General features: G+C 40.2%; 2 protein-coding genes and 1 pseudogene across 3 annotated transcripts; all 3 read right to left on the bottom strand.

Annotated features, from left to right (window-relative positions):
• Positions 1 to 5,032: 5,032 nt before the first annotated feature.
• On the bottom strand, positions 5,033 to 6,339 carry LOC148702587 (uncharacterized; annotated as a pseudogene).
• A 925-nt stretch (positions 6,340 to 7,264) lies between these two features.
• Positions 7,265 to 9,318, bottom strand: LOC103721634 (karrikin insensitive 2 receptor CA). The gene is made up of 2 exons (XM_008811916.5): positions 8,837 to 9,318; positions 7,265 to 7,849 (listed from the first exon to the last, which is right to left on the bottom strand). Exons 1-2 carry the CDS (start codon positions 9,193 to 9,195, stop codon positions 7,408 to 7,410), a joined length of 801 nt encoding a protein of 266 aa, XP_008810138.3. The 5' UTR covers positions 9,196 to 9,318; the 3' UTR covers positions 7,265 to 7,407.
• A 3,722-nt stretch (positions 9,319 to 13,040) lies between these two features.
• LOC103720850 (copper transport protein ATX1-like) lies at positions 13,041 to 15,988 on the bottom strand. Of its 2 annotated transcripts, XM_088705137.1 has the most exons (4): positions 15,692 to 15,833; positions 15,224 to 15,333; positions 14,975 to 15,050; positions 13,041 to 13,461 (listed from the first exon to the last, which is right to left on the bottom strand). In XM_088705137.1, the coding sequence occupies exons 2-4, from the start codon at positions 15,305 to 15,307 to the stop codon at positions 13,277 to 13,279; spliced, it is 345 nt and encodes a 114-aa protein (XP_088561263.1). In that variant the 5' UTR covers positions 15,308 to 15,333; positions 15,692 to 15,833; the 3' UTR covers positions 13,041 to 13,276. The 2 variants fall into 2 exon arrangements, with proteins under 2 accessions (XP_088561263.1, XP_008809019.3); XM_008810797.4 differs by having other exon boundaries at positions 15,224 to 15,988.
• Positions 15,989 to 16,812: the final 824 nt, after the last annotated feature.

The following is a 16,812-nucleotide window of genomic DNA, read 5'->3' as shown; positions in this document are numbered from 1 at the left end:
ACATAACTAAAAAATGAGTGATAACAGAAAAATCACAGGTGTTATCTTTCTGTTCACTTTTTGTTAGGTAAGAATTTTTTTTTTTTTGACCACGCAATCAAAAAATCTAGCATGAATTAGATTTCACAACATTTAATATTTTATTTATAAAGAATAAATAAAAATAATGATTATTGTTTATATTATAATAAAATATTTTCTTGTTTTCTTGATCAGCGACAATGTTGAACATAAAGGTATCCAAGTTTATTGAAGTTTTGAACAGGAGAATCTGGCTAATGTATCCATTAGTGCAAACAATTGAAAAAGTAATTAATATGTATAAACTCCTGTGTGATAAGCACCTGAATATTTGTTGAGATCACTTTCCAAAGTTTCTAGCATTTTTAAGGAGACTTCCGTTGCTTTGGCAGTTTATGCTACTGTCAACTTTAGCTGATTTAACTATAATTAGCTACCTGCACACTCCACGAGACACTAGTTAGCTACCAATACTTCTGCCACCAGTTGTCAGTTCTTGAATTGGTTTTATTTTTCTTCATTTATTGTTTGTCATTAGTCCTTGAGTGCGTGTTACAATATTCAGCATATTTATTAATACCATTTTAGGCAACATATTGTGGATGAGGTTCCAAACAGAACTTAGGGCAGCATTGGTGCCGTGGATTCAAAATACAAAAAAAACCATTCGGCATATGAGAATAAGGCTGCATATATCCGACTCTTTTCAAACTCCATAATGGTGGGAGCCATATGTATCGGGATATTCTTTAGGTTCAACCTGATCTTTGTTGGCAATGATATTTAGAAGCAAAACCACGCAAGATGATCAACCTCACAAAGTTATAGGGTTTGAGATCTATCTCCTATCATTATTAGAAACATTGCTTTAGATCCAACACTAGTTGGAAAACAAACATTTCCTGAGGAGATTTATAATGTGTTATTGGAGAAATGGAAAGATTATTAGATTTGGTGGCATATTAAGTTTTAGCGGATTCTATTTGGTATTTTCTCTATATCATAATCTGACCTGAACATGGAAGCGGGTTTTGATCTTTTGCGCATGAACGTGTCAGACTCGTGTTGACTGTTAAAGGAGATTCCAAACATGTAGGTTTCTAAAGAAATATGCGATAACACATTAAATAAAACTTGCATTGGTACCTTGATGCATATTTCAAATGCATTATATTACACATGCAATTCCATCTTGATGCAATTTTATCTGCAATCTCGGCAATCATTTTGATTGGTTCCAACCAGGATGGGACTTGGAAACTTGTCACGTATCTCGATTTGGTTACGTGAGTATATTAAAACAATATAATGGGGACCTAGTGACAGTGTCTAATGATTTATGGGGAAAAAAAATAATTAAAAACCGACGTCACTGTGGCTAGAGATCTTGTGAAGATTGTTAATAGGAAGTTTTCTCATTTTTCATATTTCTCTTCAGAACAAAGTACAGTAATATATAGATACAGGGAGAAAGTTCCGGCACCTATTATAGACTATACATTGTCTAAGGCTAGAATTATGGTTGACCTATGAAGTATGGGATTTTACAAATAAACAGGTTACTATAATTGCTCCATTCTAACAGCTCACGCCAACAATAAATGGGTTCCTATAATTGCTCTATTCTAACAGCTCACGCCAACACTCCTCCTCAAGTTGGTGCATAGATATCTCTAATGCACAACTTGTCGAGTGAGCTATAGAAATTTTTACTGGACACTGCCTTCGTAAGAATGTCCGCCTATTGGTCCTCTGATTTGACAAAAGGGAACCGAATGATTTTTTCTTCAAGGTTCTGTTTGATAAAATGTCGGTCTACTTCAACGTGCTTAGTACGATCATGCTGGACAGGATTATGGGAGATGTCAATGGATGCCTTGTTATCACAAAACAAGTTCATTTCAGAGCTAGAAGCTAAGCCAATCTCAATTAGCAACCTTCTAAGCCAAAGGAGTTCGCAAAGACCCTTTGCTATTCCTTGGAATTCAGCTTCAGCGCTGGATAATGCCACCACCTTTTGTTTCTTACTCCTCCACATAACCAGATTGCCTCCTACAAAAGTAAAGTAGCCCGAAGTCGATTTTCCATCTGAAATATTTTCTACCCAGTCAGCATCCGTGTAGCCATCAACGTTCAGATGATTATTCTTTGAAAACAAAAGGCCTTTTCCATGAGAGGACTTTAAATATCGAAGAATCCGAGTTACCGCATCCATATGGTCTTCACTCGGGCAGTGCATAAATTGACTCACTACACTCACAGCATAGGCGATGTCTGGCCGAGTATGAGATAGATAGATGAGTTTACCAAATAACCTTTGGTACCTCTCTTTATCTGCTGGCACCTGATACGAATATTCTCCAAGTTTATGGTTCTGAACAATTGGAGTATCAGCTGGCTTACACTCCAGTAATCCCACTTCTAACAACAAGTCTAGCATGTACTTTCTTTGGGAAAGAAATATGCCTTGTTTTGATCTGGCCACTTCAATTCCAAGAAAATACTTCAGCCCCCCAAGGTTCTTCATTTCAAATTCAGTTGACAATTGCTCTTGGAGTCTAGTAATCTCTTCTGCATCATCCCCAGTAATAATCATGTTGTCTACATAGACTATTAGAGCTGTCACTTTTCCCATTCGGTGTTTTAGGAAGAGAGTATGATCCGAATTGCTTTGTTGAAAGCCATATTTTCTCATAACCAAACTAAATCGACCAAACCATGCTCGAGGTGATTGTTTCAATCCGTACAGAGCTCGATGCAGCTTGCATGCAATCTTTGCCTCTGAAGATGCAGTGTATCCTGGTGGAATATTCATGTAAACTTCCTCTTCGAGATCACCATGGAGAAAGGCGTTCTTTACATCAAACTGGTGCAACGGCTAATCTAAATTTGCTGCAAGAGATAACAAAACTCGAACTGTATTTAGTTTGGCTACCGGTGAGAAAGTTTCTTGATAATCAATGCCATATGTCTGCGTATATCCCTTTGCCACAAGTCTTACTTTGTATCGATCGATGGATCCATCCGCCTTGTATTTAATGGAGAAAATTCACTTGCACCCCACGATCTTCTTTTCTTCAAGTAGAGCGACCAACGTCCATATTTTATTTTTCTGCAAAGCCTCCAATTCCTCTTTTATAGCTTATGCCCAATTTGGATCTGATAAAGCTTCTTCAACACTGCTGGGGATATGACACGAGGATAGCGTGTGAGCAAAAGCTTTGAGAGGTTCAGATAATCTTTGAGTGGACACATAGTTAGCAATCGGATACTTGGATCTTCTTTCTTCCACGTCCGGAGAGTATCTATTTGGTGGTTTGCCATGATTTTGTCTGAAAGGTAACATATAACCCGCAGGTGTACCTAAAGCATTAGTATGGGAAGGTGTAGTAGGAGAGCTTACCTCAGAAATATTCTCAGGAGTAGGATCTTCAGGTACTAAGGAGTGGGGGAATCCATCTTCAGATGCCAATGAAATAGGTTCGGCTCGTGGAGCCATATCAACTTCTGAAGCAGCTTCAACATTCGGTTCCATCACTTTGTTTCGATCATTCGGTTGGGTTGGGTTTGAGTTACCTTCAAATCCTGTCCCGTTCTCTGCAAATTCCGACCCTTCAACACTCAACCAATTCTGCTCTTCATCTCAGATCTCCCCCTGAGGAGGAGAATTGGATACTGGTGGTGAAAAAAAGTGTCGGACTCTAGAAAAGTAACATCCATAGTGATGTAGGTATGTTTGGTGATAGGATCGTAGCACCGGTAACCCTTCTTATGTAATGTATACCCCAAAAACAGACAACAGACTGCACACGGATCCAACTTAATGCGTTGATTCTTGTGAAGATGAACGAAGGCAACACAACCAAAGATTCGGAGAGGAATCATCAAAAGGTAGGCAAGTAAACATGGTTAGAAAGAACCTGTAAGGGAGTCTTAAAATTTAAGACTTTTGTAGGCATGCGATTTAGTAAGTACACGGCAGTGGTGACCGCATCGTCCCAGTGGCGACTAGGCACATGTGCCCTGATCAATAAAGCGCGTGCAATTTCTAAGATATGTCGGTTCTTCCTTTCGGCAATGCCATTTTGTTGTGGAGTCTGAGAACATGAGGTTTCATAGAGAAGACCATGGTTCTGGAAGCATGTCTGAAATCACTGGTTTACATATTCTCCACCATTGTCAGAACGGAGGATCTGAATCTTAGCTGAAAATTGTGTTTGAACCATGATATGGAAGGATTGAAAAATACTAAAAACTTTATCTTTGTGTGGTGATCTTTATTACCTTTTTCATTTCTGATTTTTCTTCCACAGCGTCGCCTTCCGGCCGTTTAAAAAAGAGAGATTTTGGCTTTCATACTACTCTTTTTTGGAGGTGGTGTCTACCTCTTGGAAACAACCTTCAGCAAATAAAGCCATATCATCTGAGTGCAATAATCGACAAAAAACACAAACCAATGATAACCAGATAAAGTAGTAACAGGAGAAGGTCCCCACACATCAGAATGTATTAAAGCAAAAGGAGTAGCACTCTTATTCATGCTCACAGGATAAGGAACTCTATGACTTTTGGCTATAATGCAAGTATCACATGTAAAGTCTGAGTGTTTTAAATTTGAAAAAAGATCCAAAAATAAGTGCCTTAAATAACCAAAAGATGGATGCCCCAGGCAGTGATGTAACAGCCAAATATGTCTCTCCTTGCTACTAACCGTGTGATGTATGTGATTGGCTCTTCCTGGACTGAAGTCATCTATGTAGTATAATTCCCCCCTCTTAGTACCACGCCCAATGATCTCCTTGGTGAGAATATCCTGAAGAAGACAAAAGGTAGGATATATTAGTACCATACAATTGAGATTCGTAGTAACTTGGCTCACAGACATTAGTTTATTGGAGAGAGATGGAACTAGTAAAGTATGAGATAAAGAAAGAAAAGGGGATAGGGTCACAGTTCCAGCCCCTGTAACTGGATATGTGACCCCATTAGCATTAGCAACATGACTTCGTCTTGGTGGAGTAACATGAGAGAAATTATTGGAAACAAACGTCATGTGATCGGTAGCCCCAGAGTCGATAATCTAGATGCCATTATCACAGTGACTAGGGCTAAGAAATACCTAACCACAGTTACCTTGATCATTGAGAGTCGTAGAATCATTCCGATAGTCTTCTTGGAAAATGAGAGATAACTGGGGTTCAACAGTAACCACCGCAGCTCTACTCGTGCTTTCATCAGTGGCTGTAGTCTCACGCTTTTTTCGTGCGTGAAGTTCATTCCACCAGTCTGGGTACCCATGTAACTTGAAGCAAGTTTCACGGGTATGTTTGGTGTTACCACACTAGTGAGTGCATTTTCCACCATCAAATTGGCCCGTTTTAGACTTGGAGGTTGGGTTCAACTTTCCTTTGCTCAGAGGAAGTGACCATGTTTTCGACTGTGTGTTCGATTGGCCGGTCTTGATTCCTTTAGATGCCATAACAGCGCCAGGACTAGAATCCGCACCTGAGGTCATCACGGTCTGCCGGACATCTTCCCGTCAGACATGAGCATAGGCCTGCTCAACCGTAGGGAACAGTTTCAGCTGTAGCACATCACTTCAAATCTTGTCAAGCCGATCGTCCAATCCATCAAGGAAGATATAAACTCTATCTTTCTGTAGGCTTGAGTTGTATTTCTGGATATCACCAGGGCAGACCATAGGATTGGGACGACGAAAATCGATTTCTCGCCATAATCCTTGAAAGTCATTGTAGTATTTTTCAATAGATCCACCGGCTTGTCTCATGCGAGTCACACGACGTCGGAGATCATAAACTTGAGAAGTATCAGTCCCATCAAAATAAGTTGTAGCAGCAGAATCCCATACCTGTTTTGGAGGAGGGAAGCAGATGAAGTTTGCAATCAAGGACGAATCCATCGAGTTGATCAGCCATCCTTTGACAATGGCGTTCTCGGTTCACCATCTCCAAAAAGATGGGTCAATTTCTGGGGAGAGTCTCCATTGATATATCCCAATTTGTCTTTGCGAGAGATATACATCTCAACAACCTGGGACCACAAGGCATAGTTGGAACCATCCAACTTAATGCCGATTGAAGCCGTTGAAGAATCTGCAAGCGGTGGGTGTGGGGAGGTTTGGGCTTTGATCAGAACATCTATCATCTTCTTCATCAGGTCATTAAGAATGGATTCGGCCTGGGAGTTGTGGTGTTGCACCATCTCAGCTAAATCCTCCATGGATTCCACACGATCTAGAGTGTTTCTTGGTCGAGGGGTGGGTAGAGCAGATTTTTTCGTACCATGCTCTGATGCCATGTTAACAGAAATTTTTCTCATTTTTCATATTTCTCTTCAGAACCAAGTACAGTAATATATAGATACAGGGAGAAAGTTTCGGCACCTATTATAAACTATACATTGTCTAAGGCTAGAATTATGGTTGACCCATGAAGTATGGGATTTTACAAATAAACGGGTTCCTATAACTGCTCCATTCTAACAGCTCATGCCAACAATAAATGGGTTCCTATAATTGCTCCATTCTAACAGCTCACGCCAACAAAGACTGCAGTATCCCGTAGTCTGAGATGGGGCTGGTGTCTTATATATCTAGAACAAGACAATTTCATGCGTTTCTTTGGTGAAGGAAAATGCCTACATGAATCATGAAGGTTAGAAATGCTAAAAATTGAAGATATAAAATCTGTTATTTATGTTGGATTTATAAGGCCGATCAATTCTTTTGATCGGATTTACATGGCTTCAGATACGATTTGCAATCAAATTTTGCTTAATATGTAAGCACCCATATGGGCATGTATTTAGTCCTACATCAGTTATTCGCTAAATAAATCTTGGGTAGTTATACAGATCAAAAAACTGAAATAATATTTTTTGGCTAGCCATTTTGAATGAGTTCCTGAGTTATTACAAAATGCGAGGACTGGTGCAGACCTGGCTAGCCTAAATATCTTTTGTGAAATTGTCCTTCGTATCCAGATTTTGGTCGGCCCATACCCAGCTTATGCACTCAGCTGGTTTCAGCTATATAATTTAATAGCAACTCACTGGTCACCCTCTTATAGTTCATCCGTCCCGATAAACTTTGATCTCGACTACGCAAATTATGATGTATTTTACAACAGCAAACGATATGATTCAAAACCGAGCTGCTTTGATTCGTAATTCATGTCATAGCCAATTTTGCAACTCGACAAACGACTCAATAAGTTTATCCAAGTGACATCGAATTTACAATATTCTCATGCTCAAATTCGAAACATTACAACGAGCTACTGGGATGAGGTTCTATCCCCACATCACCCCATCCCCAGGACACAAGAATTCACAGCGTCTTCCTTCATCGAAAGCCTTGCCACGTTTTTACGGTCCCTTCGTTCCTGCCAAGACCCTGTCAAGAACTTCAAGTAGCATCCGGTGGGCGGTGAGCTGCGGAAAATGCCCGGCCGAGTCTATGGTCTCCACCGTCGCCTTTCCCTTCATCTCCTGCTGCATAAAATGGGCGACGGAGGTGGGCACGACCACGTCATTGGTGCCTTGGATTATGGTGCAAGCCACCTCAACCTCCTCCAAGACATCCCTCAGATCACTCAGGAAGATCATCCTCGCAGCGCACAGCGCGATATCGGGCCTCATTTTCAGAAAGCTTCTCCTGAATTTCTCGATGAAGATGTGATCATTTGCTCCGATGACGAGTCTGACGAAGCTTTCAGCCCATGACTGGAAATTAGACTCGATATTGGTGAACATGTTTTCCACCTCCGTTCTCTCAAATCCTCCTTCGTAATCTTCCGAATTCAAGTACCTACAAGAAATGAACTCCGTCAATTAATACGCAGCGATTCTTCATCGAACGATGCCGTGATGCTGAATGTGTTCGCACCAGTGAATAGCTGATGACGGACGATAACCTGAAGAGAACAGTACAATTTCCGCCACTTATTTCTAAATCATCCAAACCCGTTCCCTCTCCGAGTCTCGGCAACACGTACGTGTGGACGGAATTGGTTAGAGCCCAGGTGCCAGCTAAGAAAAAAAAGGGAAAAAAGGTGGAGTCTTACTGTTGTCGAGAGTGGATGTATCCCCTAAAGATGGAGTTAAAGGTTGTTTAACATCTCAGGCTGCTGCCTTAAAGTTCCTTCACTTTAGAAGGAAGATATATAGTAAGGGCCTCTCAGTGACATCTCAGAGAGAAAAATCCCCGGGAAGCCTTGCGGCGGCCATTTATCATCCGGATCCATCCGAATCCATGTAAGCAGTCACAAAATAGTTGTTCCTTTGGCTTCTTAAGTTCCAAGTAATATTTTCTTGTTCTCTAATTCTGTTATTAACTGCATACTTATTGGCTCCATTTGCATACCCCCATGCATGTAGCGTATATTTTGTTCCTTCCTGGAAGCAGTCTTATATATGCATCTGACAACCCCGTTCAAGCACCGTTCTTGCATGTGCCATCGTTCCCGAGTACTGTTGCCAAATAGTTCATGAATTGAACCATTCGAGCAACGTTTACCACCAGCAGCAGCAGCAGTTATACTGACAGCATATGATTTTGTCGATCAAAAAGCTCCAAACGAGTCTGAGTTGGGTACAATTCATACGGGATCTGGACCTGGATCCAGACCAGACCCAACCCACAGCGTTCTCGAGCACGGAAATGAAAGAGAACCGAAGCAATTTAGGGGAAAGAGAGTTGTTTACCAAAGAAAATGAGAAACAGTTTAAATTAAGAAAGCAAGGTTGGCGCTTGCGAGCAAAGCAAATAAAGCATGGATATGAAGGTGATCGATACCTGGGCGACGCTCCAATGAGCACGAGGTGGCTGAAGAGATCGGGCCTTTTAACGGAGGCGATGCAACCGATCATGCCGGACATGGAGTGGCCAATAAAGATGACGCCGTTGAGGTTCATCTCGTCGATGAGAGAGATGAGGTCATCGGCGAAGGCAGTGAAGGAGGAGTACTTGGCCAGCTCCAAGGCCTTGCCGGAGTCGTCGGCGGCACCGGAAAAGTTCCAGTCGAAGAGCAGGAGTTGATACCTTTGGGACAGGTGCGGGACCACGTCGTCCCAAATCGACTGGCTCCCTCCATAGCCATGCGAGAACACCACAGTTTGCTCTCCATTCCCTACGATCCTTGCGTTGCTGTGCATCGCGAGCAGATGCACGCGCGCGCGCGAGAGATGATGGTGGGAGGCTGGGGTGTCCGATGCTATTTAAAGGGATTGGAGGTTTTATTTGTTTCAGAAAAGAATTTATCCGTGCTATTATGGTGACAGTAATGAGAGTTGGAGCCTACCGGACTATTGGATTATTAAGCATTAATCTAATTAAGATTTCGATCCCAGCACTTACGGCTTTGTTTCATAGTCACCGATACTTCACGGTAATTGAGAGTCTTGTTTTATTTGATAGGGTGCAAGTGCATCGGAGAGACCTAGAAAAGACGCTACCAAATGTTGACCACATAATTAATGATTAGCTTTTTTTCTAAATTTGGCAGACATGCGCAAGTGATCGATCGAAATCAAAACCTGAATCGAAATGCATTAGAATGGAAATCGGAATAACCATATCCTTCGACTTATTTATTTTGTGATCAGAATCTGAATTAAATTTGAATACTAGAAAAAAATAGGGATTGGATTTTGAAAGCTTGAAGTATTTCTATTCTCCTCTGGAATCGAAATGGAAATGAGACTCCCTCAAACCAAATAACCGGAATAAGAGTCACTCATTTCCATTTTCATTCTAGAGTCCAATTCTCTCCAACCAAATATGCTCGTGATCTACTCTCCACATTAGGACGATTGATCATATTCATATCCCAATTTCTCGAACAATAAACGAGATAGAAGACACCCAAATTTATTAATAAAGATCTGTATCTTACTTTTAAATACTCAATTGGGTCAATTGCAGGCCAAGAAGCCGAGAAAATAAGCTACAACGAACCGAATTGATATGATTTTCGTTAACTAAAATGCTGAGATAGCATGACTCCTAAATCACGATCAACTTGAAATGGTCCTCACTAAGCAAAAGAGAACTCTTTGAGGTCTAATTTTAAGATCCCAAGGTACTAATTATAGAATCTGCTGTTGTACTTTTATTAGTACTCATGATCAATTTAGTTTTTAGGTCATTAATTAACTCAAAATGGTATCTTAATTGCTAATTTGAGGATGATGCTTCGGTCTGCTATATATCGTGTGGAACTAAACGTTGGATGAGGGCATCAAGGAACTTATTTGAGGGTATCGAGCTTTGAGTTGAAGATAATGATCATCACTTTCAATCGAAAGGAACAAGGAGAGGGTTAGTTTCGTTGCCCCTAAAAGGCAGCCATAGAAAAAGTGAAGTAGGAACTATTCGTGTTCAAAAGCCTTTATGGACGTGTTCTAGGTGTGACCTTTTTAAGATGCGTCCAAAGGCAACCCTTTCTAGCAATAAAGCCTGAAGTAGGAACTATTCGTGTTCAAAAACCTTTATGGACGTGTTCTAGTTTTGACCTTTTTAAGATGCGTCCAAAGGCAACCCTTTCTAGCAATAAAGCCTGAAGTAGAAACTATTCGTGTTCAAAAACCTTTATGGACGTGTTCTAGTTTTGACCTTTTTAAGATGCGTCCAAAGGCAACCCTTTCTAGCAATAAAGCCTGATGGCTTTGCCGTTCAGACCGCTCAACCATGCACGAGACTGATCCAAAGCAGCGATCATGCATGCGTCTACTTTCCCTTCGTTGAGGCAGTGAAAAGGAAACAACGTCCAAAAACATGGTAAAGAGTAAAGACTTGGAACTTGCAAGGGGTTTTGGGGCCACGGTAGATTGCCCAAGGACTTTTGGATACTCTTTGAGATCACAAATTTCTGTCTCTCTTCAGTTTAATAACTCATCGTTAACTGTAATCACTCATGATCACTCATTCGGACAATATACTGATCAAGTTTCAGGTGAAATCTTGAAGTAGTTATGGAATTAATCTTAAAGCAGTATCATGCATCTACACAAGTAGCCTATGAGAATCAAACCAAAACACCTCCAAATTATTCTTAGAATAGATTATAAAAAAATCAATTCAAATGCCATGGTAAACTGACCATGCATATGCTGTTAAAAGTGGAAAAAAAAAAGTTAAATTAGTCAACAAGATTCGATGTAACTTCCATCGATATCCTGGCCTTGTCAGCAAACGGATGGAGTCAAAATTATATGATGTCGATGCTGATGATATCTTTTAGCCTCCCCCAAACTTCTTTGAAGAGCAAGTCGAGAATCGTTTTTCGACTGTTCTGACCTCAGATATGCCATCTACAAACTTTTCGCACTATAAATTATCCAGCATTAACGATTTAAATGCTTGCCAACCCTCGTGACTGGAGCCTTTGAAAACTCTTGCGTTGAGAGGGATGGCTTCTTTGGGGACCAAACCACGCGGGCTCGGAAGGAGGCAAGCCCATGAACCAGTCGAAGGAATGGGGCCATGCCGTTGCAGAAAAGGTGCTCCGTGGACCACAGGACGTGTGGTCTCGGATTTGGCCCATTGGTCGTTGGAATGCGATGGTCGTGACTAAAATTGCATTCATTCTCAGCCCATTAATATGTTCCGTGTCATATGGCCTCATCTCTCTCTCTCTCTCTCTCTCTCTCTCTCTCCGAAGAAAACGTGTCATATACGCATATGTCTTTGCATGATAGCTACAAGATGCTTTGAAGCCGTATACAATAAGATTTTCAAAGATATGGCGCAGTCTTATTTTCAACAGTGCAGGTACTGTTTGTGTCTCGACGTGCAAACTTTTTAGATCCTTAGTTTTCTCATTTTTTAATGTAAACAGCTATTTTTTTTCTTCTTTCTATTATATTCAGAAGTGGTGAATGATATAGTGAATTCATGTACTGCATGAATCTCAAAGTTGCATGGGCCTCTCTCGACTTCTAGCATGAAACGTACAGGATTAATCTGTGCGGACCTACCATGCTTTTATTTGTATGATCAAAGTTTTTAAGGGAACACGAAAAAGAATATTACCTTGTCTAGGAAGAAGAAGGGAATGCTTTGAAGGCATAAGAACAAGAAATAAGAAAGACTCTACTATAAAGTGTCTACATGACACCATTTGACCCACGGAAACATGGGAGATTAATTGTGTGTTAACTAGGCGGCAAGAGTTGATGTTGTATAACTTGGGCTCATGCTAGCTTCAATGCATGAAATGTTTTTTTGTGCGTAGTAGGCAACATGGGCTGTACTGAATATTGGATCCACAGGTTCCACTAATTACACGATGTCCAGGTCAAATTAATGTACGGTGATTCAAAAGGATCGCCTAACCATACAGACATCATGGCTTGTGGACAAACATGGTGTGCATCGCTGAGTACTATATAACCCTAGATGGCTACCATCACGTTATATATGTATCTCAGATCAATTTATTCCATTTGTGGTGGAAAGAAGGGTGCGACGCCCACATGCCCAAGCAAAAGTAGAGTGCCTCATATTTCATACTATCTGGCTCGATATGGTATGACATATATCTTGCTAGTAACCAGTAACATTGCCTTTATTCAATTAAGCTTGGTAGAGCCCTAGAAGAATAAGATTAGCTGTGAGATCTGCCTTCCAACAAAGCCCAATATGAACCAACCAGGCCAGGCTCGGGCCTATCCATAAAGGAAGCTATCTTTCTCTTAAAGTGGGGTTCAGAGCCTATAGGCTATAGCAGCAAGACTGGGTCCTGCCCTTCACCTTGCCAGGCCAGGCTGAATCAGGAATCAAACTAACCTGATGTCTCAAAATTTATCCATTTTAACTCACAAAACTACTCTTTGCGAAGACCATTTCTCCATTTTCTGGGATAGGCCTCAACGTAAAAAGTTTGATGGTCCCAAAGTTACATGCCAAAGCCCTATACCAGAGGCTCCCCAATTTAGAGCTGGTTCAAAATATTGACACATGGTATCCCATATGCCTTGCAACAATGATAGATGCCTCCTACAAAACAAAACAACACATCGGATGATATTTATAGCGAAAAAGTGATGCCCAACAATGGAATTTTTCCACTTCCCAAATAAAAGAAAGAGGGAAACTATGTGAAAATTTAGCTTCATCACCAAGGAAACCCCTGGTTGAAATAAAGCAACCAAGCTTGGTAACAAGACAGAAGACACAGGACAAGAAATGTGAGAAGAAGACCAAGTGCAAGGTTCCATGAAAGTAAATGATCTGTCAGTGAGAACTGGTAGACTTTGTGTTGGTGCCTTCGTCAAGCAGTTGACTTTTAGATGACTGAGGAGCCACCCATAGCTCTGCAAACTTGACCCGGGAAACACTCTCCAAGACCTCGAAAGGAGTGATGTCCCCCATCACAACCACCTTCTTGTTCTCCAAATCTACTTCAAAGGAGGTCACTCCTGGAGAGAGAACAGGAGAGTTAGGGAGAGAGCGAGGGATATAATAAATTAGTTTTGCACTACTCCCGCTGCGCAATATTTCTCATTGCCTTCTTTAGTTTATCGAAAAAAAAATGAAGGCATAAAGAGGCCTTAATTTCTTGAGGAGCTGCTCCCTAGAAGTCCACGAGTTCATGCTCCTTGAGACTTGGGAGTTTCCTTCTCCGTTCCCAATTAATGGGTTTGATCACTCTCTAGCTTCCATGATACATTATTAAGACTCTTGTTCTCATGAGAATTTTCAATGTGGGAGAAGAAAATGGAAGTGGATCGAATGATGATCATTTCAAACAAAAAAAGGAAGACAAAAGAAAGTGCAGACATTTTAATTTTCTCATGCTCTTGGGTTTTTTACATCTCAAAAGAGAATACGGAGCTTTGTAGGAAACTGCAGGTGTTAAAAAGATAACCTTAAGAAAGAAAACAGTGAAATAGGAAAAAGGTATGCTAGAGAATATCTTCATGTTCAGACTTATTATTCTTAATAGATCACTCTGAAAGCATTGATTGGTGATTAGGATAAATCTAACTCGTACTATGCGAAGTAGGTGACACTTGACATTTACCCCTTGGAGGTCATTACTTCTTAAATGCAGCATAATAAACAATAGACACAGCTTTTTGTCCTTGTACAGAGTAAAGTCCAAGTGGTTCTGATGTACATGTGGAAGCTGCTTGCTTTTATCTGTCAGAAGACTGCTTAATATTTTCACTCAAAAAAGAGCTAAACTGGCAAAGGATTATCAGACTAGGTAATCTACAATCTACGGCTAAAACTCATAGGCATAAGCATAGATATAAGACATGTAATTGCCATCCAAAGGGGCAAGTTCATGAGACTCCTGTATGTTTCACATGCTCCCTGTTCAATAATTTTCTGTATTTATGCTCTTTGTGGCAATCGAATTAGCCTAATAATTACATGTACCCAAAAAGCTTAAAAAATTCATTACACTGATGCAGGTAAAATTTTATTTACAATATATTGCATAACAAATATTTCTTAAAACCTTTCCAAGGATGTTCTCAAGAGTAAGTAATCCAATCCAATCTGACTTTATTCCTCAACCCTTTCTATCTGAGTTATTTTAGGGCGTTAATTCATTTAATGTCAGCAGATTATGATGAAAGAAAGGAGAGAATTCTAAGAAATCCTGATTTCACAAACACTTATCTAAACTTTTGAAGCGAAGAATATGAAAACCAAACAGTACAATATGTTACCTATCTTCCCATTTTTACTAACAAAACTTCGTATTTTTCTCCCTCTTTTTTATCTATCAAGTATAAGCTTTCATGATGGCATAGCCTTCCTGTTAGTAGGTCAATAGATGAAGCAGTAGCGTATATGTTTGAGTTTATATTCCTCAATATATTTCATACAGTAAAGGGGATTGAGGATTACTATGATGGAGGAGCTGCTACTACTTCCTGAGCAAAAATAATGAACAAAAGCAGACAATCTTGCCCATACCTTCCATCTTTGAGATGTGTTTCTGCACTTTTCTTGCACAGCCATTGCAATGCATTGACACCCTTAAAACTACAGTCTGCATCCAACGAAAAGCATGGCATTGCAGTGAGTGGCAAAAAGGTCGGTGAAAAAAGTTTTCTTCTTCCATTCTGAAATTTCTTTGCTAGGAGGACATTTTCAGGAGGAAACAGTATGAATTTTGAAACGAACGTAAATCTAAACATGACCAAGGATAAAGATTACCCTCACCTTGGGCTCAAGATGAAAAGCCAGTGTCTTGCTTCCATCAACAATATCTCTAAGCTTTAACATCTCCTCGACGTGACTCTTCATCAGAGCATTTCTCTCCAGATCGTCTTCTTCTTCCATGGGATCCATGCAAAGACAAGAATTTGGAGAAATTGAAAGAGAGAAGCAATCCAAAACCCTGTCAAAACCTAGCCTCCCCATTACTACACTACACTACACTACACTACAAAGTGCGCACCCTCAATTAAAAGAACCTAATACCCTGACAGAAGAACCTCCCCTGTATTCCCTTGGGCAGAACACAAGACAGAAAGGTTAAATCCCAGGAATCCCTTGAAAAACAGAAGGAAGTGCTCAGCCACCTTGCATGGCTGAGCAAGTTTAAGTGAGAAGACGCATAGTCCCACCTAGACAAATTCCTCCAAATAAAAATAATAATATGAAAATGGCCCAACTAGTAAATCTCACTTGTGGCTGGTTCTCTTCATCTGACCAACCTCCAAGAAATAAATGCATGGAAAATTCCAGCAAAAGGAATCCACGATCAAATTGTGGTTGCCAGCAGAACTCCCATACGACTAGGTGCTAAAGGAAAAACAACAGCTGAATTATCGAGATTTTTAAATACAAGGAGTTCGCTTTCCACTTAAGGAGTAAAGAAGCTATTTCATGGATTAATGTGGGAATATCTATAGCTTGAGAGCATGTGAGTGGTCGGCCAAAGAAGAGAAGAAAATATTTATAGGCGAGTCTGGATAAGAATTCTTATGATGAAGGTGGCGGTATCATGCAAATATTACTGATTGCATGTGCCATCAAAAGATCTGCATATTATCTAATGCGGGCCTTCAATTATTGCAACAGACACCAAATGCGTCACGTCCGATTGCGATCAAAATAACTCTAATTGTGGATTAATCTACCGACCACCACCCGAGTGACGGAGAAAAGCACAAATATTTCTAGTCTAAATACGTATGCATTATGGCAGATGTGTTGATGGTGAACGACTAGAGTAATGGTAGGTCGTCATTTGAAGGTATGCCAAATATTAAAGTGGCTATGTTCATCTTCATGTCTCTATATTTAATATTAATCCTAATTAATGCTAAGCGTGCAAGTCGTTCACCTACACGTGACATAACCTACATCCTTTTCCCACTAAAAAAGCAGCATCTGCGCACAGAGGCGTGGTTCTTGCAGTCCTCTTAATTTTATAATGGAAAAGAGATTGACATGAACCTAATTGAATGCCCAAAAAAATCATTTTTGTTGCGGTGGTAAGATAATCTTGTTGGAGTTTTAATTAAAAAAATTAATTTTTTTATTTTTTAAACTTTAGTTGTTTTAAATGCTTTAAAATACTTTTTTGTAAGACGCCTCTTACATAGGATTGTCACTCTTCGAAAGAGAATGCTGGTTTTCGAAAAGGTACGGTGTTTCCAAAACATTATGCATCTTCAGAACCAGCGCATCTCTTCGATCTTTAGTCTATAAATAGACTCCTTCGGAATTAATCAAAAAAATAATCCAATCTAATATCTCTCTCTCTCTCTCTCTCTCTCTCTCTCTCTCTTCCAAAAGTTTTT

Source organism: Phoenix dactylifera, chromosome 9 (genome assembly GCF_051530095.1).
Source record: "Phoenix dactylifera cultivar Ajwa chromosome 9, Ajwa_hap1_PhDact_Kaust_v1.1, whole genome shotgun sequence".
NCBI classification, from domain to species: Eukaryota; Viridiplantae; Streptophyta; class Magnoliopsida; order Arecales; family Arecaceae; genus Phoenix; species Phoenix dactylifera.
This window is presented reverse-complemented; position numbering and strand designations above follow the sequence as displayed.